The sequence below is a fragment of the Pecten maximus genome, chromosome 11 (genome assembly GCF_902652985.1).
Source record: "Pecten maximus chromosome 11, xPecMax1.1, whole genome shotgun sequence".
Lineage (NCBI taxonomy): Eukaryota > Metazoa > Mollusca > Bivalvia > Pectinida > Pectinidae > Pecten > Pecten maximus.
In genome coordinates this window covers 15,807,692-15,831,115 of record NC_047025.1, presented here as the reverse complement: position 1 = coordinate 15,831,115, position 23,424 = coordinate 15,807,692, and the positions used below count along the sequence as shown (strand labels likewise).

Below are 23,424 nucleotides of genomic sequence, written 5' to 3'. Positions count from 1 at the left end.
AAGAGAGGTGATGGCTGGGATGGGGAGGTGGCAAGAGAGGTGATGGATGGGGTGGGGAGGTGGCAACAGAGGTGATGGATGGGGTGGGGAGGTGGCAACAGAGGTGATGGCTGGGATGGGGAGGTGATGGCTGGGGTGGGAAGGCAGCAAGACAGGTGGGTGGCTGGGGTGGGGAGGTGACAAGAGAGGTGATGGCTGGGGTGGGGAGGTGGTGGCTGGGGTGGGGAGGTGACAAGAGAGGTGGTGGCTGGGATAGGGGGGGTAGCAAGAGAGGTGATGGCTGGGGTGGGGAGGTGACAAGAAAGGTGGTGGCTGGGGTGAGGAGGTGGCAAGAGAGGTGGTGGCTGGGTTGAGGAGGTGGGAAGAGAGGTGGTGGCTGGCTGGGGTGGGGAGGGTGGCAAGAGAGGTGATGGCTGGGGTGGGGAGGTGGCAAGAGAGGTGATGGCTGGGGTGGGGAGGTGGGAAGAGGTGATGGCTGGGGTGGGAGGTGGCAAGAGAGGTGGTGGGCTGGGATGGGGAGGGAGCAAGAGAGGTGATGGCTGGGGGGGAGGGAGAAGGTATGGCTGGGGGAGGTGGCAAGAGGTGAGGCTGGGTGGGGATGGTGGCAAGAGAGGTGGTGGCTGGTGGTAGGGGGGGAGGTGGCAAGAGAGGTGATGGCTGGGGTGGGGAGGTGACAAGAAAGGTGGTGGCTGGGGTGAGGAGGTGGCAAGAGAGGTGGTGGCTGAGTTGAGGAGGTGGCAAGAGAGGTGATGGCTCGGGTTGGGAGGTGGTAAGATAGGTGATGGCTGGGGAGGTGGGAAGAGAGGTGATGGCAGGGGTGGGGAGGTGGCAAGAGAGGTGATGGATGGGGTGGGGAGGTGGCAACAGAGGTGATGGATGGGGTGGGGAGGTGGCAACAGAGGTGATGGCTGGGATGGGGAGGTGATGGCTGGGGTGGGAAGGCAGCAAGACAGGTGGTGGCTGGGGTGGGGAGGTGACAAGAGAGGTGATGGCTGGGGTGGGGAGGTAGCAAGAGAGGTGATGGCTGGGGTGGGGAGGTGGTGGCTGGAGTGGGGAGGTAGCAAGAGAGGTGGTGGCTGGGGTGGGGAGGTAGCAAGAGAGGTGATGGCTGGGGTGGGGAGGTGGCAACAGAGGTGATGGCTGCGGTGGGGAGGTGGCAAGAGAGATGATGGCAGGGGTGGGGATGGGAGACTATGGCAATCACAAAGTACCATATTCCATATCATCTTCAATGGATGTAGCTTGTTGAATGTATAGATGTAACTATCAAGGAAAGTATAGTCATTTACACATTTGTATGCCAAACAGAGGACTGAACAAGTTATTTACATATGACTTCCAGTTTACTTACCATGGCTGACAAGGATGTTTTGGTTCATGAAGTGGGGTTCTTCTAAGTTTTTAGGTAGGTGACAGAACCTGGGGAACAAACAAAGAATTACTAAATACAACAGAAACACCATGCCTTATTCTCCAACATTTCTGCAAAGACTTAATAATCTTTTTATATTTACAGTAATCAAAAGTACAGAGGAGCCCACTTATCTGCATATCGCTCATTTGCATAAAATTATCAGGTCCCGATTTTTTTCTTCTTTATCTTTGTATTTTAATCCTGTGTATTTGCAACGACTAAAACACCGACTCCCGCTTATATGCATATAAAAATTCCAAAAAATCGGAAAATTTTAATTGATTTTAGGGTATTTTTATGATTTTCCCGTAATATGAAATGTGTTTTAACTTACATATTGATTTGACACGATCTAAAACATTATCTAATCATTGGTTCACATTCTGTCATTACAGGTTATGTTCGATGCATCGAAATCGACATTTAGTTCTTATCCAGACCATATCAGTAGCATTGTGCAGAAGAATTACTGAATATAATATTCATATGCCTCATCTTTTGATGAGATTTGTTTATTTATTATAGCATCGATCCAAACCTGTGTTCTGTGCACTTGAATACTCGCCGAGACAGGTTGCGATCGCCATGATTGTTTACTAGGCGTGTTGCATTGTGGGGGCATAGTGTAATGAACGACAACTCTTTTTGTGTGTGCGCCATTTTCCAATTAAAACAAACCCAAACAACAATACACATGTCACGGTCAATTAAGACAGTCTATTGCTTCAGCAGTTCATCATCTATGATCAAACAACTAGTGAAGTTGAAGCCCATGAGGAACATCACCTAAAGTAACAAAAATGTCGCGATTTTTTTCACGCACTTTCTCCCTCATTTTGGATGTGGAATGAGAGAGATCTCCCTCATTGGAGGTTTCAGAGGTTGACATGTATGGTATGCAAATATTTTTATTTGTACATTTATAAAGAATAACAACCCATGTATTTCGTATTTACTCTTATATTTTAAATTTTTTAAGTATATTTTTAATGCAAAAAACGTAAACAATCATATAGCACCCATTTTGAGTACCTACCTGACGATCTACATGTGTATAAGAGGGGCCAAAACCCAACTCCGCCTATACAAATACTCCGGTTGTTTGCATATTTTGTCATGGAAAAAGGGCTATGCAAATAAGTGGGTTGCTCTGTATATATATTTTTTCTTCAACATTAGAATAGTATTGGAAAGAGTAACAAAAAACACATCCTGTCTGCTCTAGCTCAATTTAAGAAGGCATCCTATACTAGATTAAAGGGAATTCCCATTAACTTTAGCTAGGAAGCCTACTATCTCCTTTACAGAAGTGATGAAACCTGCCTTCATTCCTGTATTGTGTTAATGTACCTACCCTGCTAGTTCATCTAGAATCTCCCCTGTCAATGTGACCTGCTCATCATTAAGCTTCTGCTTAGCAAGTCTCCGGAGAACAGGTAAACTGCGCTGGACTTCACGATGGACTTTGGCTGAGTCATGTGTGAGTAAGATTTGGGCTTTACTCGCTAACTGGAACATGTCACTCTGGGATGAGTAGAGCTTGTTGAGTATGTCCAATGACTTGGTAACCATCTTGTCGTAGCTATACATAGACAAGTCCTATGGAAGAAAAGGATAACTAGTATAGACAATTATAAACTAGGGGAGATCATTTATACCAACTTTTACATTAATGGAGAAATAACTTATTGAAAGTTTACGAACCAGAGAAATGACATAAATAATTTGTATAGATAGTTATAAAAACAAGGGAAATAACTTATATACATTATACAATTTTGGTTTGTTTTTGTTTAACGTCCTATTAACAGCCAGGGTCATTTAAGGACGTGCCAGGTTTTGGAGGTGGAGGAAAGCCGGAAGTATCCGGAGAAAAACCACCGTCCTACGGTCAGTACCTGGCAACTGCCCCACGTAGGTTTTGAACTCGCAACCCAGTAGGTGGAGGGCTAGTGATAAAGTGTCGTTACACCTTAACCACTCGGCCACCGCGACCCTTGTACATTATACAAACAGGGGAGGTAAGTTATATAGATTGATACAAACAGTGGAAATAAGTTATATAGATTTATACAAACAGGGGAGATAAGTTATATAGATTTATACAAACAGGGGAGATAAGTTATATAGATTTATACAAACAGGGGAGATAAGTTATATAGATTTATACAAACAGGGGAGATCAGTTATATAGATTTATACAAACAGGGGAGATAAGTTATATAGATTGATACAAACAGGGGCGATAAGTTATATAGATTGATACAAACAGGGGAGATAAGTTATATAGATTTATACAAACAGGGGAGATAAGTTATATAGATTTATACAAACAGGGGAGATAAGTTATATAGATTTATACAAACAGGGGAAATAAGATAACATAAACTAATTCAAACAGGGGATAAATTATATAAATGAACGCAATCAGGAGATAAGTTATATAAATCTATACAATCTAGGGAGATCACACAAGTAAAACTAATTTAGACTGTTGCACAAAACAGGGGAGATAATTCATTTAGGGGAGATAACCTGTGCTGACAGTTGTTTAACAAGAGATAATTTAAATACACTTATATGTATAAAACAGGAATCAATTTTTGTGCTGTTAAATTCACAGTTTACAGACAAATTACCTTAAGGACACTGGTGGTACTCTCTATATCAAATATGGAGGAGGATCCCACCATTTCTTTGAGCTCCTTCAACACCTGTTTCTGGTGGCGAACCACCTTCCTGTAACACAGACATTTAAATGTATACTCTTCTTTTGGTCAAATTCTTACTTTTTCTTTTTCTTTAATAGGGCAGTATCATTATCTCTTATCTCCATCTTTATCTTATAAAAATGTATTCCCCGGGATGAACTACATGTTTCTATAACAGTGAAGTGTACTGTGCTCTTTTTCTGAGTGTGAAGCATGTCAATCAAAAATATGAAAACTGTTTATCCAATGAGATGACAAGTATTTATCAAGAAATATCAAAAAAAAAAAATCTTACTTTTGTGCAGTTCTTATAAGAAATCAGAAATCAAATTATGATTTTTGTCATTTGTGATACTTTTATTGGAAGACAGTTTGCACTAAAAAGAAATATATCACCTTTAATTTCTTTATCTACCCAATAGGTATCAAAATGTTTTTTCCCTCGACTTTGTTCTATAATAATAGATTTAACCTACACAGACAATTATTTATTGAAAACTATACGATAACTACAACTATGATCAAATGAATTACATCAAAACATTAGCACACACATATCTGAACTAATATGGGTCCATAATAGTATAAGATCAAGGGCACCAAAGCAACAGCTGAGAGTTCAAGTCGAAAACTGTTTCTACTTGGAAGGTTCTCCTTTTTATATTGAAGACAAAGCAATAAAAAAAATTTCAGTGACTTCCATTGTCAAGAGTGTGACCAATAGATTTTTCTTTTCTCTATTTTTCTTTTTTAATTGATTTTGTCTTCTATTGCTCGAAATTACAACTGTATCCTATAAGATACATCCCGAGATGTGATTTATATAGGATCTATAGTATTTGTAATTACATACTTGATTGGTACGCTTCACCTTACAAAACAGTGGTGTATCATTTTAAAAGTTGAGCCCTAATACACAACACATAAGTAATTTGATCTTTCTACTCTTTAAAAAAGACAAAGTAAAGTCACATCTCCTAACTGATAAAAAAAACAGATTCAATAATTCCTCTCTTCATAATATCTTGTTCTCAGAATTATATGGGTTATAAGCATGCAAAGGTTACCTAGAACTGATTTATATGGGTTTTTCATTAGGCATGCAAATTTATGTATCAGTGACATGTTTTTACAAATATACATGTACCTGAAGCCTATTTGATTAGGCATGCACAAGTTATGTATACATTAATAGTTTCTTTAATAGTTATATATCAGCAACTGCATCACTTAATGGTATGATTCTTTAAGTTTTATAATTGCAAGCATTGTTGAGTTGTAGGTTAGGCGCCAGTAAAGCACTCTTCCGTTGGTCTCTAATTGAATGGGCATATATTACATAACTATTCTGTTAGACAGTTAGAATTTGGAGGAAATGGTGTCTACATGTATGCATTATATTTCTTCACTATATGAGAAGGTAAAAGGCAAAATTACTTTGTGTTCCCATTAATTGTTTCTACCTTTGAAATGAGGTTGCAAAACCAGTATATGAGTCTAGCTCTTTTAGACTCTTGCTAGTAGTAGCCATGCCTGCTCTACCATACAAGCATTCAATTCAAAATGATCATGGCAAAACATGACAGAATAATGTCATTGTACAAGAGGAGTTATGAATTGCAATTAAAATCAAAAGGTCTCTGTAAAATTTCAATGGATTAGTAATGATACAGAATTAGGCTACCTGGACATGTCTCAAACTTAAAGTTCATCAATTAATATAAGCACTTTATTTTTGATTGTTGAAAAACTGATCATGGTACATGATAAATAAATCAGTTAACTTTCATAATCAAAAGTTTAAACAGCAGGGAGAATATGACTATTTAGGAATATTCTACAGAAGTTGTAGGACAGATTGAGAAAAACATGGATACACTGAGGTATCAGTTTTACTACAACACAATAAAACTTATAGCTGATCTGTGGCCAAATACAGTTCATCAATTATATTCATTAAGTACTTTGTCATTTGCTTTAACGTTTCAGACAGTTGTGTTGTACTAAAGTGATGGTATACAACAATAAGATATTTTACTCAAGTATACAACTAAGAGGAAAAAACAACAGTAAAATAAGTTAGTATTTTGTTCTCAAAGTCAATTCAGAGGAATTAATTCCTTCTTACATCTTAATTAGTCACATCATGACCTCACAACATTCATTTGTTGTCAGTAGGAGGAAGTCGCAAAACAATATACTAAAGTAAAGGGGGTTATTGGTAAGAGTTGTGAGCAATTCCTTCATATACTGGAGACTGGATATGTGCAGGAGCAGGGGTGATTTTAGGTAGAGATAGGGTGGGGGAAGGGTAAAAAAGCTTAACATCAACATAGAAAATATACAATATAATGATGAACTCCGAGCATTTAATTGTATAAAATAAGCAGCCTGCAATAAAACACAATAAAATTGTACTGGTGCATATCTTACTCATCCATGTTAGTGTGATCCATAACTTTGTCTGTCTCCTGGGGCCAGCAGCAACCGGTGGGCTGGTTCATACTGATAAAAGTGGGGTGGCCAGGTTACTAGAGGATACTAGAACTTGACTACAATGGACTATTTCTTACTGACAAAAGTGGGCAGGCCAGATTACTAGAGGTTACTAGAACTTGACTTCAATGGGCTGTTTCATACTGACAAAAGTGGGGTGGCCAGATTACTAGAGGATACTAGAACTTGACACGAATGGACTGTTTCATACTGACAAAAGTGGGCTGGCCAGGTTACTATAGAGGATACTAGAACTTGACTTCAATGGACTATTTCATACTGACAAAAAGTGGGTGGCCAGGTTACTAGAGGATACTAGAACTTGACTTCAATGGACTATTTCATACTGACAAAAGTGGGCTGGCCAGGTTACTATAGAGGATACTAGAACTTGACTTCAATGGACTATTTCATACTGACAAAAGTGGGGTGGCCAGGTTACTATAGAAGATACTAGAATTAAATGTTAAATACCCATAAAAATGCTGTTTGGAGTTTCTGTACTAAGAGACAAGATTCTGGGGACCATTATAATGCTCTATTACTTCTTTGTGTCCTGTCAGAGGGGCAGCTACATGTCAAAATGTCATGTGAAAATCACTGTCTTGTTAAATTCTGATAGCTATATCAAGCTGGTTGGAGTCTTCCATGACCTTTTTGATGCCATTTCTCTAACTTGGAGATTACTGATTATTGAGTATGAATTCTGATCCCTGTTACCAATGATTGTTGCTTAGTTTAGTCAACATTCAGTCAGCCATTTTGTACAAATGTAAATGCTAAAAATTACATGTCACACATGATGCACAATGCAGTATGAACAATTATGAAAACCCAACCCCCTTCCCCCCAAAAAATAAAATAAAATAAAAAGGCACCAATTAACTTAATAAATGTTCATAGACCAAGATAATGCTCTGATGTGACCAAGTATTCCACCCTTTCCCTCAAAAGATAAACTCTGATAAGCTTTTATGACCCATATTGTTTGTCAAACAAACAGGCATTAAGAAAATGCAGTGTAGCCTCATCATCAGTGATTTCACCAACACTAGATTTACACAAGAGAGCATTATCCTAATGCAAACAAATAATTGTGCTCAATAACAACATCTAGCTCTGTGAAAAAAAATAAAAAAGATAAATCATCCATGAATTATTTGTACTAAAACTACAGTGAAGTTATGATTTGGTGATGAACATACACACCACAGTGAATAAGTGTACACAATTTTTGATGGTGGAAAATCTGTTAGAAATATTGTATGGTTTCAAGTGACCGTAACTTTCCAATAGGTCCCACATATCATTACACAGATCCCACCTCCCAAGTAATTCCCAGACTGCTACATACTTTGATTGGTCGTGAGGGTTGAAGCTTTCGTACATCAGCGGTTCCAAAGTCCGATGGCCTTGGTTCTGCTCGCATTGCTTAAACTTGGTCACAAAGGCCTGAAAACCACCACAAAATCAAGTATATAGCAACGTTTATATCAAACTGGAAAACAAAGGGTAAGGAAAGCATAATTCTTACTCGAAATCAATGAAACAGAGTAACAAAACCCAATATATACACCAACCCTTGAAATTATAAAAGGAGAATAAGAACAGGTTTACTGAAAGGGTAATCATCCTCTGCTTGATCGAGAACACTTTACCTGTCACCTGAATCTAGTTGAAATCCAGATAATGGTATGATCTCAAAATAGGAACCCAATTAATATTCGTAATAACAGTTCAATACATCAGACTCATAAGTAAAAATCCTTGGTGAGAACAAATCACAGATCACAGTAACACTAATTCTAGATTAAAAGATATCCAATTATTATTATTATTTTTTTTTCAAAATCATAAGAGATAGACAATTGAAGCAGTTTGATATGTTTATCTGAAAAGCCAGGGTTCTTTTACAAATGTATTGACACAAGAAACTCACCTTTAGCCTAAGGTTGCGTTGGAATGTAAGAAGGAAGTCTAATACTTCCATGGCACTGTAAAACAGAATATTTCAAAAATACAAACACCACTAAAAACAAAATGTTAATCTACAGATTTAAGATTTAAAATGCTGGTTTAAATTACCCTGCTAGTAATATAAACCTATGTCATACAATAGGTTGAATTCTCATATTATGAAATACATGCATTTACATCTTAAAGAACTTTTCATTCCAACTTAGTTGTTTTCTTAATCAAAAGAAATTAGTAAGAAAACAAATTATTACAGAAATCAATTTTAGAAATCAGTCAGCAAATGAATTATGATTTATTTATGAGATATACACTGGCTATAATGTGATGTTACAAATATAAAAGCTACCCAATTCTTACTGATATTTATCTACCTGTTCTTATCGATATTTATCTACCCAATTCTCACCAATGTTCATCTACTCTATTCTTACCGATATTTTGCATTGACAATAGCCTCGTTCTCCTTGCTCTGGTCAAATCTACCCTTGTTTCTATACTGTGTCACCAGCTTCTGTGAGTCCTTGGTATAGCCTATTATAACAAAACACAAGGAAAACAATCAATGAGTACCAGAGACCATTGTGGTCTATGTAGCTCATACAAGTATTTCACATTAAGATTAAGTAGTATATTTGCCAAATTGTCTCTGTTTAGCATTGATACTTCAAATTCATCAATAAAACAAATTTAAAAAAAAATTAAAAGTCCTCCAGAAAAGGATCTTTTCTGTCTTTTTGTCTTTGTTCTTCATGAAAGCTAGCCTCAAAATGACCTACCTATGCCTTTGTCCTTTGGGAAGGTTGACCTTGCATTAACCTATCTTTGCAATTGTACTTGAAATGAATTACCTTCCCGTGCCTTTGTTATAAAGGAAGGTTGACTATGGACCGATTACCTATGCCTTTCCCTCGGGAAGGTTGACCTTGGGCTGGCCTATTTTTGCCTTTGTGTTTTAAGACGGTTGACATTTGACTGTCTTCCCTTCGCCTTTGGCCTTGGGGAAGGTCAACCTTGAACTGACCTACTTTCACCTTTGTCGTTGGGGAAGGTTGCCATTGGATTAACCCATGTTTGCATTTGTCTTACATGGGGAAGGTTGATCTTGGATTGACCTACCTTTGCCTTTATCGATGGGAAGGTTGACCTTTGATTGACCTACCTTTGCCTTTGTCCTTGGGGAAGGTTGACCTTGACTTGACCTACCTTTGCCTTTATCCATGGGGAAGGCTGACCCTGACTTGACCTACCTTTGCCTTTGTCCTTGGGGAAGGCTGACCCTGACTTGACCTACCTTTGCCTTTGTCCTTGGGGAAGGTTGACCTTGACTTGACCTACCTTTGCCTTTATCCTTTGGGAATGCTGACCTTGGATTGACCTACCTTTGCTTCTATCCTTGGGGAAGGCTGACACTGACTTGACCTACCTTTGCCTTTGTCCTTGGTGAAGGCTGACCTTGACTTGACCTACCTTTGCCTTTGTCCTTGGGGAACGGTACATCATGTGTCCCGTCCAGCAGACTGAGGAGAGGAGTCAGCAGCTGTTTGACATCATCTATATCCAGGTAGTACCCAAACTTCACCAGATGTTGAAGTAATCGCAAAACCTGAAATAAAATCCATTTACATGTGATCCCAGCCCATTAAATATTATGAATATCAACCTACTAATGTCGATCTAATGACAATTGTCATGTAAAATGAGTTATCTCCCTTTAACCAGGAACTCTGTAGTAGAAGTCAGTTTTTTACCTGTCGGATTAACATATTTACCTGTTCTATCAGCAGATTGTGGCCTATATCAGACGCAGTCATCTGACAATTCTGGCGTAGGAACTCAGCTAACCAGTCTCTCAGTACAGGAAAGATGGTGACAAGATCCATAACAACCTGGCAAACATATCACATAACATATAAACTTTACTCCGTTAAAGCCAATATTAGAAAATTAATTCATTATCACAAAATAAATCATATGTTTTATTTCCAGGCAACATGATGCCTTGAAAACTCTGACATGGAAATGAAAATGGACATAAATACAAATTAAAAACATAAATTTAGTTACAACAGCATATAAATGGATAAAATATTGGTTTATTATCCTCATGCACTGTTTTCATTCACAATGAACCAATCATTATGAATTGTTTTGTCATTAATCTTGTATTGGTGATCAAATGACATGCCATCCAGAACAATTAAGGTGAAGTATTCTGCCAACTGACACAACCATAACAGCACCGACTCACTGACTAGTTAGTTTGCCAGCTTCCAGAGAAGTACAAACAGCCAGGTGGGGAGTGTCGAGGAAATGCACCCTAGATCTTCACCTGAGGGGTTACATAGTCTGACGCTCTATTTGACTGACAACTCTCAGATATTGTGATATAAGAACACTAATTTGATGATATATTATCTTACAGGTGTATTATTAACTGATGAAAGTATTCACCTTGGAATAATTCTAACTCACAGAAAGTCAGTTGTCAGACACATCATTAGATCAAATTCCATTCATTGCATAGTAAACGAGAGGCATAATTAAACATTTGATAATTTAGATTATGCCAGCACCAGTTAGGTATAGATATCAGATATAACTGTACGTTAGGTATAGATATCAGATATAACTGTACGTTAGGTATAGATATCAGATATAATTGTACGTTAGGTATAGACATCAGATATAACTGTACGTTAGGTTTAGATATCAGATATAATTGTACAAGATATTAAAGGTTTATGTAAGTAACAAACAATTCAAAAATTACTCAGTAAGTAGCATTCTTATCTGCCTGACTGACAAGGGTTCTATACTGACCAAAGTTAAATCAACATTGTAAGCTTTGATTTTCATAGTTAACTAAAGGACTGTATGTGATCTTATCTTAAATATAAACTTTGAATTTTTTTCACAACTAATGAGAGACAAATTACATAAACTTATCACAATCACTCTGTTGGCCTTAGCTTACTGGAGGGAGAAACGGGAGTGGCTCAGCAGAGCCAAGATTGTAATGCACTGTGTCACCTTAATTAACCATTTATAATATGGAGCCATGAAATCGACAGTGACCAATGTTAACATAATCTTATTACAAAATTAAAAGGTTTAGTGATGTGGATTCAGGACCTATGACCTAAATTGGGCTTTATTAGGATAAGATTTATATCAGATTATATAATTTAAGACTTATGACTTATATTAGGCTTCATTAGGATAAGACTGATATCAGATTATATAATTTAATATCTTTGACCTATATTGGGTTTCATTAGGATAAGATTTATATCAGATTATATAATTTAAGACCAATGACTTATATTAGGCTTTATTAGGATAAAAATGATCATATTACAGTCAAACTTCGATGTTTCGAAGTTCGAGGGACTAACAGAAAAACTTCGAACCAGCGGGACTTCGAAATATTCATGGTTGACAAAAGATCGATGTTTTCTTGATAATGACCATATCTGTTAACGTTACATGTCCTCAGTGTCTTCGCGTTGATCGTCGCCTGTCAGACTCACATCAAAAAGTTTAGTTAATTTATACCTCAAACACAACAAAATAAAAATACTTTTCATTAATTATACCTAAGCATTTTATTAATTAAACAAAATATGTATCGGTTACAAAACACTTATATCGCGTTTAACAGATAAAGCATAAGAAGTACAATGCACACTTACGTAGTCGTTAGGCTTTTCTGCTAAAGACACGTGCGTTTACGTTATGTGCATATACAATACGGAATGCCGATCGGTTGGAGAATGCATGATTGAATGACAAATAATCGATTTACTTGGATATTTATGTATAAGTGTGAAAGGTGACACTTTGAATATGAGTGAAGACATCGCTAATTGTTTGTGTTTAAAATTGGTCCGCTTGTTTTACATTCCCGTAAAATTTACTCACCAACCGCTGATTTCAATGGCGGTGGAGATTATCAGAGACGACTACCGAAATGTTTTACCGGAGTCATTAAATGTCATGGCTTCTAAATACACCTTTTATCTATCAATTTGGTCTGATTATTAATTAACCCCATGATCGGGAGTGACAACACATGCTATCGTTATCCATATTGTCAGTCAGGGCATTTGGGGGAGAGGTGTGAAATCTTGCCGCAGGGGTCACGACAAACACCTGTCCAGTGGTCAGTACAGGTAAATTTTTTGTTCGAATCATGAGATGTCAATTACCTATAATATCATAGCTAACGGGTCATGAAAAAAGTTTGATACATCGAAAACTTCGATTTATAAAAATTTGAATCATACATAGGTTCGTTAGTAGTGTTATCTAGTGAGAAAATTCGGGACCAAGCAAAAAGTTCGATACAGCGAGAAATTTGAATCAACGAAGTTCGAATCATCGAGGTTTGACTGTATATAATTTAATATCTTTTACCTATATTGGGCATCATTAGGATAAGATTGATATCAGATTATATAATTTAAGACCAATGACTTATATTAGGCCTCATTAGGATAAGATTGATATCACGTATGACCTATATTGGGCTTCATTAGGATAAGACTGATATCAGATTATATAGAATTAAGACCTCTGACCTATATTGGGCTTCATTAGAATAAGACTGATATCAGATTTTAATGACCTGACCTTTAGTATAGGACCTATATGTTTGGTGCTATAATTTAAAAGAATATGATTAAAACTTGATTTTAAGTTTTTATTACCTATGAACTATATTTAGTGTTTTACAGTCAAACCTGTCCACAAAGACCACTCAGTTAGCAGAGAATGTGGCATTAATGGGAAGGTGGCTTTTATATAGAGGTCAATCATATGTACATAGATATTATATTATGATGAGATATACCAAAACAGAGGACTTTTATTGACATGACGGTACTTACCTGTTAAAGTCTTCTGATTATAATTGATTAATTTAATGAACTCTTGATTATAATTGATTAATTTAATGAACTCTTGATTATAATTGATTATTTTAATAAACTCTTGATCATAATTGATTAATTTAATGAACTCTTGATTATAATTGATATAAAGAGTTAATATACAAGAAGATATAATGGTACATTTTACTATGAAATAAAATCCTGTTCTTATATCACATTTGCTGGAATATAAAGATATACAGTCAAACCTGCCTTAGCGACCACCTGAATTAAACGACTTCCTTTCATATGCGACCGTATTTTTTCCTCCCAACGTTATTTACTATACTAGTGACCTGAATTAAGCGACTACCTGTCAAACGCGACTAACGACCATCATTTCCGTGTCCCAAATGCTAAAAAGCGACTTTTTTCAGCGACTTTCCAAGTTTTAAAACGGAAGCAGAAGTCATAATCAAGAAGAAACCGGACGAACTTGTCTGCTTTTAAAGATTAAAAAATACTTCAGAAATGCATGAAATGTCTTATTCTGTCTCAAAAAATGTATTGAATTTATTATCTTTGCCCTGATAACACCCAAAAACGAACGAAACTGTACTTTACTTCTAAAGAATGAAAGATGGCGAAAAAACGTCCTCGCCATTCAGACGATTTTCACGAAATTGTGATAGATGAAAATACAAACATTTGCTTGGGAAGTATGAAAAAGAGTGAATAAACAGTCAACTTACTGTTTAACTGAAATTTGTTCTTTTTGAGACATTAGGACAGATATTTGCCAGTTAAAAACGTCTCCATCGTTATGAAGGAAATGCAGTTACGTGACTAATAATCCGGACGGAAGTCCGGACCAATGCAAAAAAAAAAAAAAAAAAAGTAAATGTATCCGGCACTGGAAATAATCAAATTAGCCATTCAAATTCTTTGATCATTTTTTGTATTTTAAAATTTAAAAAAAATTTATTGTAACATGCTAAAAGAATTTAAATGTATATATTAATGAAAATAAAAGAAACTGAATTAATTTTTTTTTAAATATTGTACCACATATGTAGAAATGGGGATATTTTTATATATTGTCCATTATTATAAGCATTTTATTTCATTAAGTGAATAGTGATTTTTTTTTCTTTCGTTTTCCTCAAGAGGTCTCTTACAGATTTGATTATATTCACAATCTTAATTGATGACTGAGGTAATTCCTTTTCATATATGTACTAATACTTGTAGCTGATAAATTTTACATATGTGGCAGAATAATTATGAACTTTCCTTTTCGGGTCATTTTCTTTGAACCTGGATTAAGAGACCACCTGTCATATGTGACCTTTTTCATTGCCTCCCTTGGAAGGTCACATATGACAGGTTTGACTGTATATAAATTATTTAAACATCATCCGACTTAAATATATCACATTAAATTGTAAGATTGGGATAATGATGGTACTGAGTAAGCGAGTGTTAGCTGTATAGGAGGGGTGCATGATTTACCTGACCCTTCCCTGATGAACGATGTTCCATCTCATCACCCTGAAGTACATCAATTTATTAAAATACCACTCAAAAGCAAGAGTCTATATAAAGTACAACAGCCTGAAAACACTGCTTTGTACCGGTATGATAAAAAAAAACATGGGGAGTGTAACTGATTGATGAAAATATTCATCATTTAACAGTAATTCTAAAGTGATAATCAAACTAAAAACAACAAATCATGCAAATTTTAACATTCAACAGAAGCATTCCAACGTAAACATATCAAATCCTAACTCTAACTTACAAATCATCTGGTAGGTCAACAAAAACATTCACAAGTGAACATAGTAAGTTTGGTAACATAAGAGAATTGTGTGTATTTACACACTTAGAGATTACATGATATTGTTAGTGTTAAGTCCACTTACATACTGACTGTGTTCCACCTTGGCATCCTTGGAGCCAACATACTCGTAAACAAAACAGATATTGGGGTGGTCCAGTACGGAGTAGTTGTTCCCTACATCCACAAACAGACCTGTAAAAATCCACAAGGCATGAATAATGGTGACGTTCACTTCTCACCTTCAACACTTTGATTTTGCAAGCACTTTCAATGACAACCTAGTGTGTGAAGTTTGAGTTTGATTGGTCCACTTGATCTCCCTTTATTGTACAAATGGGCACAACTGTAAACGTCAAAATTTGATTTAAACCGACAAAATAATCTTATAGTCATTATATACACTTAAACCATAAGGCTAGAACCATACAGTACCTATGATGAGCTCACAGTACTTTGCTCGTATGATATCCGGAAGTTGTTCAGCAGTCATACACAGATACGCATCCTCCCAAGTTAGGTAACCATACTCCCGTGTGATCACAAATCCAGCAAAGTCGTTACGACCCTGTCAAAATTTACAGAGCATCTTCTATTGCAAGTTTAACTTCATATGAACAATTTTAAATGGTGAATGGACATCAAGTTGTTCATGACTTACTTATATTCTAAAATGTTTATACAATATGAAATATTGATGTACGATTCCAAATAATCATTTCAGAAAGATGTATGACCCTTTTAACGAAAGCTTTTCAGGTGATGTCAAACTATAGAAATGTTGAATGTGATTTTATTTTTTACTGTGAAATAACCAATGCAGCATTTATGTTAAAATGCCCTAATAAGATAAAATCTTCAGGAGTTGAAATTGAAGGTAATAGACATTTTAGAGCAAATGGTTCATCACAATGCCATTAAATTGCAGGAATTATGTATTGATTGCAAATAAATAATTTATTGTTTCTTGATTATTCAATTGGTTAATACATTAAGATTAAAATCTACGGAAACAATTTAAATGCAGATTAAATATATTAACAGGTGGCTTGGCCTAGTGTTTCAGACTTACAAAGCATAGGGCCTTGAAGAGGTCCAATTGATGTAACAGGAATTTGTAGTCATCCTCGACAAAATCTGGTCCCTCCGTCTGTAACACAAGTATCAGTATGAGGATAACATCTCCCTTTGTATATTAAACTTTAGACACAAAGGTTGTTAGACAGGTATGATAAAAGCACAAGTTCTGCCTTTTCTGAATTACATGTAAAGCTGCTTGAAATATTTTAGTTTGATGTACTTTACATTATTGATACCACTTTTTCTGCTGAGAATACATAGAATACTTATGTCCACAAACACAATGAGTGGCACCCAGCCCTTGGCCTGTCTGTTGACAGGAATACTTACGTCCACAAACACAATGAGTGGCACCCAGTCCTTGACCCGTCTCTTGACAGGAATACTTACATCCACAAACACATTGAGTGGCACCCAGCCCTTGGCCCCGTCTGTTGACACGAATACTTACGTCCACAAACACAATGAGTGGCACCCAGCCCTTGGCCATCTGTTGACACGAATACTTACGTCCACAAACACAATGAGTGGCACCCAGCCCTTGGCCATCTGTTGACACGAATACTTACGTCCACAAACACATTGAGTGGCACCCAGCCCTTGGCCTGTCTGTTGACACGAATACTTACGTCCACAAACACATTGAGTGGCACCCAGCCCTTGGCCTGTCTGTTGACACGAATACTTACGTCCACAAACACATTGAGTGGCACCCAGCTCTTGGCCAATCTGTTGACAGGAATACTTACGTCCACAAACACACGAGCGGCACCCAGCCCTTGGCCCGTCTGTTGACAGGAATACTTACGTCCACAAACACATTGAGTGGCACCCAGCCCTTGGCCCCGTCTGTTGACAGGAATACTTACGTCCACAAACACATTGAGTGGCACCCAGCCCTTGGCCTGTCTGTTGACACGAATACTTACGTCCACAAACACATTGAGTGGCACCCAGCCCTTGGCCTGTCTGTTGACACGAATACTTACGTCCACAAACACATTGAGTGGCACCCAGCTCTTGGCCAATCTGTTGACAGGAATACTTACGTCCACAAACACACTGAGGTGGCACCCAGCCCTTGGCCCGTCTGTTGACAGGAATACTTACGTCCACAAACACATTGAGTGGCACCCAGCCCTTGGCCCCGTCTGTTGACAGGAATACTTACGTCCACAAACACATTGAGTGGCACCCAGCCCTTGGCCCCGTCTGTTGACAGGAATACTTACGTCCACAAACACATTGAGTGGCACCCAGCCCTTGGCCCGTCTGTTGACACGAATACTTACGTCCACAAACACATTGAGTGGCACCCAGCCCTTGGCCCCGTCTGTTGACACATACACAATGTTTGGACGTTTGTTGATGTTCTGTCCCCGATCCATCATATACACACTAGCCTGCACAAAAAGACAATTTTTAAAAACTAATACTTACAACAGTCAAGCGTAATAAGTTTCATCAGCCCACTGCAAATCAATTATCAAAGAATTCAAAAGTTCCCGCGATATAAAACATGCAAGCATCCAAGTAAACGGAGAATTTCATAAAGGTATGGAAGACATAAAACAGTTTTGAAAATGCTAAAGGGCCTTTTAAATACTAGAGGGCTTTGTCTTCTGTTTGCACTATTCTAATCTGGTAGTCTGGGAATACTAGTCAGTACTTGGGGACTGACCTTATAGAGTTGGTAGTCTGTATATATTAGGGGACAGACATTATAGAGTTGGTAGTCTGTGTATACTAGGGGACTGACATTATAGAATTGGTAGTCTGTATATACTGGGGGACTGACCTTATAGAGTTGGTAGTCTGTGTATACTAGGGGACAGACCTTATAGAGTTGGTAGTCTGTATATACTAGGGGACTGACCTTATAGAGTTGGTAGTCTGTATATACTAGGGGACTGACATTATAGAGTTGGTAGTCTGTATATACTGGGGGACTGACATTATAGAGTTGGTAGTCTGTATATACTAGGGGACTGACATTATAGAGTTGGTAGTCTGTATATACTAGGGGACTGACCTTATAGAGTTGGTAGTCTGTATATACTAGGGGACTGACATTATAGAGTTGGTAGTCTGTATATACTAGGGGACTGACATTATAGAGTTGGTAGTCTGTATATACTAGGGGACTGACATTATAGAGTTGGTAGTCTGTATATACTAGGGGACTGACCTTATAGAGTTGGTAGTCTGTATATACTAGCGGACTGACATTATAGAGTTGGTAGTCTGTATATACTAGGGGACTGACAGTATATAGTTGGTAGTCTGTATATACTAGGGGACTGACATTATAGAGTTGGTAGTCTGTATATACTAGGGGACAGACCTTATAGAGTTGGTAGTCTGTATATACTAGGGGACAGACCTTATAGAGTTGGTAGTCTGTATATACTAGGGGACAGACCTTATAGAGTTGGTAGTCTGTATATACTGGGGGACTGACATTATAGAGTTGGTAGTCTGTATATACTGGGGGACAGACCTTATAGAGTTGGTAGTCTGTATATACTGGGGGACAGACCTTATAGAGTTGGTAGTCTGTATATACTAGGGGACTGACCTTATACAGTTGGTAGTCTGTATATACTGGGGGACTGACCTTATAGAGTTGGTAGTCTGTATATACTAGGGGACTGACCTTATAGAGTTGGTAGTCTGTATATACTGGGGGACTGACCTTATAGAGTTGGTAGTCTGTATATACTAGGGACAGGCCTTATAGAGTTGGTAGTCTGTATATACTAGGGGACTGACCTTATAGAGTTGGTAGTCTGTATATACTGGGGGACTGACATTATAGAGTTGGTAGTCTGTGTATACTAGGGGACTGACCTTATAGATTTGGTAGTCTGTATATACTGGGGGACTGACCTTATAGAGTTGGTAGTCTGTGTATACTAGGGGACTGACTTTATAGAGTTGGTAGTCTGTATATACTGGGGGACTGACCTTATAGAGTTGGTAGTCTGTATATACTAGGGGACTGACCTTATAGAGTTGGTAGCCTGTATATACTGGGGGACTGACCTTATAGAGTTGGTAGTCTGTGTATACTAGGGGACAGACCTTATAGAGTTGGTAGTCTGTATATACTGGGGGACTGACCTTATGGAGTTGGTAGTCTGTGTATACTAGCGGACTGACCTTATAGAGTTGGTAGTTTGTATATACTAGGGGACTGACATTATAGAATTGGTAGTCTGTATATACTAGGGGACTGACATTATAGAGTTGGTCGTCTGTATATACTGGGGGACTGACATTATAGAGTTGGTAGTCTGTATATACTAGGGGACTGACCTTATAGATTTGGTAGTCTGTATATACTGGGGGACAGACCTTATAGAGTTGGTAGTCTGTGTATACTAGGGGACAGACCTTATAGAGTTGGTAGTCTGTATATACTGGGGGACTGACCTTATAGAGTTGGTAGTCTGTGTATACTAGCGGACTGACCTTATAGAGTTGGTAGTCTGTATATACTGGGGAACTGATATTATAGAGTTGGTAGTCTGTATATACTACGGGACTGACATTATAGATTTGGTAGTCTGTATATACTAGGGGACAGACCTTATAGAGTTGGTAGTCTGTATATACTGGGGGACTTACCTTATAGAGTTGGTAGTCTGTATATACTAGGGGACTGACAGACCTTATAGAGTTGGTAGTCTGTATATACTTAGGGACTGACCTTATAGATTTGGTAGTCTGTATATACTAGGGGACTAACCTTATAGAGTTGGTAGTCTGTGTATACTAGGGACAGACCTTATAGAGTTGGTAGTCTGTATATACTGGGGGACTGACATTATAGAGTTGGTAGTCTGTATATACTAGGGGACAGACATTATAGAGTTGGTAGTCTGTATGTACTAGGGGACTGACATTATAGAGTTGGTAATCTGTATATACTAGGGGACTGACATTATAGAGTTGGTAGTCTGTATATACTAGGGGACTGACCTTATAGAGTTGGTAGTCTGTATATACTAGGGGACTGACCTTATAGAGTTGGTAGTCTGTGTATACTAGGGGACTGACATTATAGAGTTGGTAGTCTGTATATACAGGGTGACTGACCTTATAGAGTTGGTAGTCTGTATATACTAGGGGACTGACCTTATAGAGTTGGTAGTCTGTATATACTAGGGGACTGACATTATAGAGTTGGTAGTCTGTGTATACTAGGGGACAGACCTTATAGAGTTGGTAGTCTGTATATACTGGGGGACTGACCTTATAGAGTTGGTAGTCTGTGTATACTAGGGGACAGACCTTATAGAGTTGGTAGCCTGTATATACTGGGGGACTGACCTTATAGAGTTGGTAGTCTGTGTATACTAGGGGACAGACCTTATAGAGTTGGTAGTCTGTATATACTGGGGGACTGACCTTATAGAGTTGGTAGTCTGTATATACTAGCGGACTGACATTATAGAGTTGGTAGTTTGTATATACTAGGGGACTGACATTATAGAATTGGTAGTCTGTATATACTAGGGGACTGACCTTATAGAGTTGGTAGTCTGTGTATACTAGGGGACAGACCTTATAGAGTTGGTAGTCTGTGTATACTAGGGGACAGACCTTATAGAGTTGGTAGTCTGTGTATACTAGGGGACTGACCTTATAGAGTTGGTAGTTTGTATATACTAGGGGACTGACATTATAGAGTTGGTAGTTTGTATATACTAGGGGACTGACATTATAGAATTGGTAGTCTGTATATACTAGGGGACTGACCTTATAGAGTTGGTAGTCTGTGTATACTAGGGGACAGACCTTATAGAGTTGGTAGTCTGTATATACTAGCGGACTGACCTTATAGAGTTGGTAGTTTGTATATACTAGGGGACTGACATTATAGAATTGGTAGTCTGTATATACTAGGGGACTGACCTTATAGAGTTGGTAGTCTGTATATACTGGGGGACTGACCTTATAGAGTTGGTAGTCTGTGTATACTAGGGGACAGACCTTATAGAGTTGGTAGCCTGTATATACTGGGGGACTGACCTTATAGAGTTGGTAGTCTGTGTATACTAGGGGACAGACCTTATAGAGTTGGTAGTCTGTATATACTGGGGGACTGACCTTATGGAGTTGGTAGTCTGTGTATACTAGCGGACTGACCTTATAGAGTTGGTAGTTTGTATATACTAGGGGACTGACATTATAGAATTGGTAGTCTGTATATACTAGGGGACTGACATTATAGAGTTGGTCGTCTGTATATACTGGGGGACTGACATTATAGAGTTGGTAGTCTGTATATACTAGGGGACTGACCTTATAGATTTGGTAGTCTGTATATACTGGGGGACAGACCTTATAGAGTTGGTAGTCTGTGTATACTAGGGGACAGACCTTATAGAGTTGGTAGTCTGTATATACTGGGGGACTGACCTTATAGAGTTGGTAGTCTGTATATACTAGCGAACTGACCTTATAGAGTTGGTAGTCTGTATATACTGGGGAACTGATATTATAGAGTTGGTAGTCTGTATATACTACGGGACTGACATTATAGATTTGGTAGTCTGTATATACTAGGGGACAGACCTTATAGAGTTGGTAGTCTGTATATACTGGGGGACTTACCTTATAGAGTTGGTAGTCTGTATATACTAGGGGACTGACAGACCTTATAGAGTTGGTAGTCAGTATATACTGGGGGACTGACCTTATAGAGTTGGTAGTCTGTATATACTTAGGGACTGACCTTATAGATTTGGTAGTCTGTATATACTAGGGGACTGACCTTATAGAGTTGGTAGTCTGTATATACTAGGGGACTGACCTTATAGATTTGGTAGTCTGTATATACTAGGGGACTGACATTATAGATTTGGTAGTCTGTATATACTGGGGGACTGACCTTATAGAGTTGGTAGTCTGTATATACTAGGGGACAGACATTATAGAGTTGGTAGTCTCTATATACTAGGGGACAGACATTATAGAGTTGGTAGTCTGTATATACTAGGGGACTGACCTTATAGAGTTGGTAGTCTGTATATACTACAGGACAGACCTTATAGATTTGGTAGTCTGTATATACTGGGGGACAGACCTTATAGAGTTGGTAGTCTGTATATACTGGGGGACAGACCTTATAGAGTTGGTAGTCTGTATATACTAGGGGACAGACCTTATAGAGTTGGTAGTCTGTATATACTAGGGGACTGACCTTATAGAGTTGGTAGTCTGTATATACTGGGGACTGACATTATAGAGTTGGTAGTCTGTATATACTAGGGGACTGACCTTATAGAGTTGGTAGTCTGTATATACTGGGGGACTGACATTATAGAGTTGGTAGTCTGTATATACTAGGGGACTGACCTTATATAGTTGGTAGTCTGTATATACTGGGGGACAGACCTTATAGATTTGGTAGTCTGTATATACTAGGGGACTGACCTTATAGAGTTGGTAGTCTGTATATACTGGGGGACAGACCTTATAGATTTGGTAGTCTGTATATACTAGGGGACTGACCTTATAGAGTTGGTAGTCTGTATATACTAGGGACAGACCTTATAGATTTGGTAGTCTGTATATACTAGGGGACAGACCTTATAGATTTGGTAGTCTGTATATATTGGGGGACTGACATTATAGAGTTGGTAGTCTGTGTATACTAGGGGACTGACCTTATAGATTTGGTAGTCTGTATATACTGGGGGACTGACCTTATACAGTTGGTAGTCTGTATATACTAGGGGACTGACCTTATAGAGTTGGTAGTCTGTATATACTAGGGGACAGACCTTATAGAGTTGGTAGTCTGTATATACTAGGGGACTGACCTTATAGAGTTGGTAGTCTGTATATACTGGGGGACTGACCTTATAGAGTTGGTAGTCTGTATATACTGGGGGACTGACCTTATAGAGTTGGTAGTCTGTATATACTAGGGACAGGCCTTATAGAGTTGGTAGTCTGTATATACTAGGGGACAGACCTTATAGAGTTGGTAGTCTGTATATACTGGGGGACAGACCTTATACA

General features: G+C 38.1%; 1 protein-coding gene across 4 annotated transcripts in view; it reads right to left on the bottom strand.

Annotated features, from left to right (window-relative positions):
- The window catches only part of LOC117337127 (inositol 1,4,5-trisphosphate receptor type 1-like), a 178,225-nt gene that overhangs the window by 40,779 nt on the left and 114,022 nt on the right, over positions 1-23,424 (bottom strand). For all 4 annotated transcript variants that reach the window (XM_033897929.1, XM_033897925.1, XM_033897926.1 and 1 more), the window contains exons 21-33: positions 17,682-17,792; positions 16,382-16,459; positions 15,745-15,877; positions 15,395-15,504; positions 10,368-10,484; positions 10,066-10,201; positions 9,030-9,129; positions 8,561-8,615; positions 7,976-8,073; positions 6,559-6,630; positions 4,054-4,153; positions 2,769-3,013; positions 1,352-1,419 (exon numbers count right to left, since the gene is read on the bottom strand). In XM_033897929.1, coding sequence (XP_033753820.1) covers positions 1,352-1,419; positions 2,769-3,013; positions 4,054-4,153; positions 6,559-6,630; positions 7,976-8,073; positions 8,561-8,615; positions 9,030-9,129; positions 10,066-10,201; positions 10,368-10,484; positions 15,395-15,504; positions 15,745-15,877; positions 16,382-16,459; positions 17,682-17,792 — 1,423 coding nt within the window. The remainder of the gene's footprint in view (positions 1-1,351; positions 1,420-2,768; positions 3,014-4,053; positions 4,154-6,558; positions 6,631-7,975; positions 8,074-8,560; positions 8,616-9,029; positions 9,130-10,065; positions 10,202-10,367; positions 10,485-15,394; positions 15,505-15,744; positions 15,878-16,381; positions 16,460-17,681; positions 17,793-23,424) is intronic.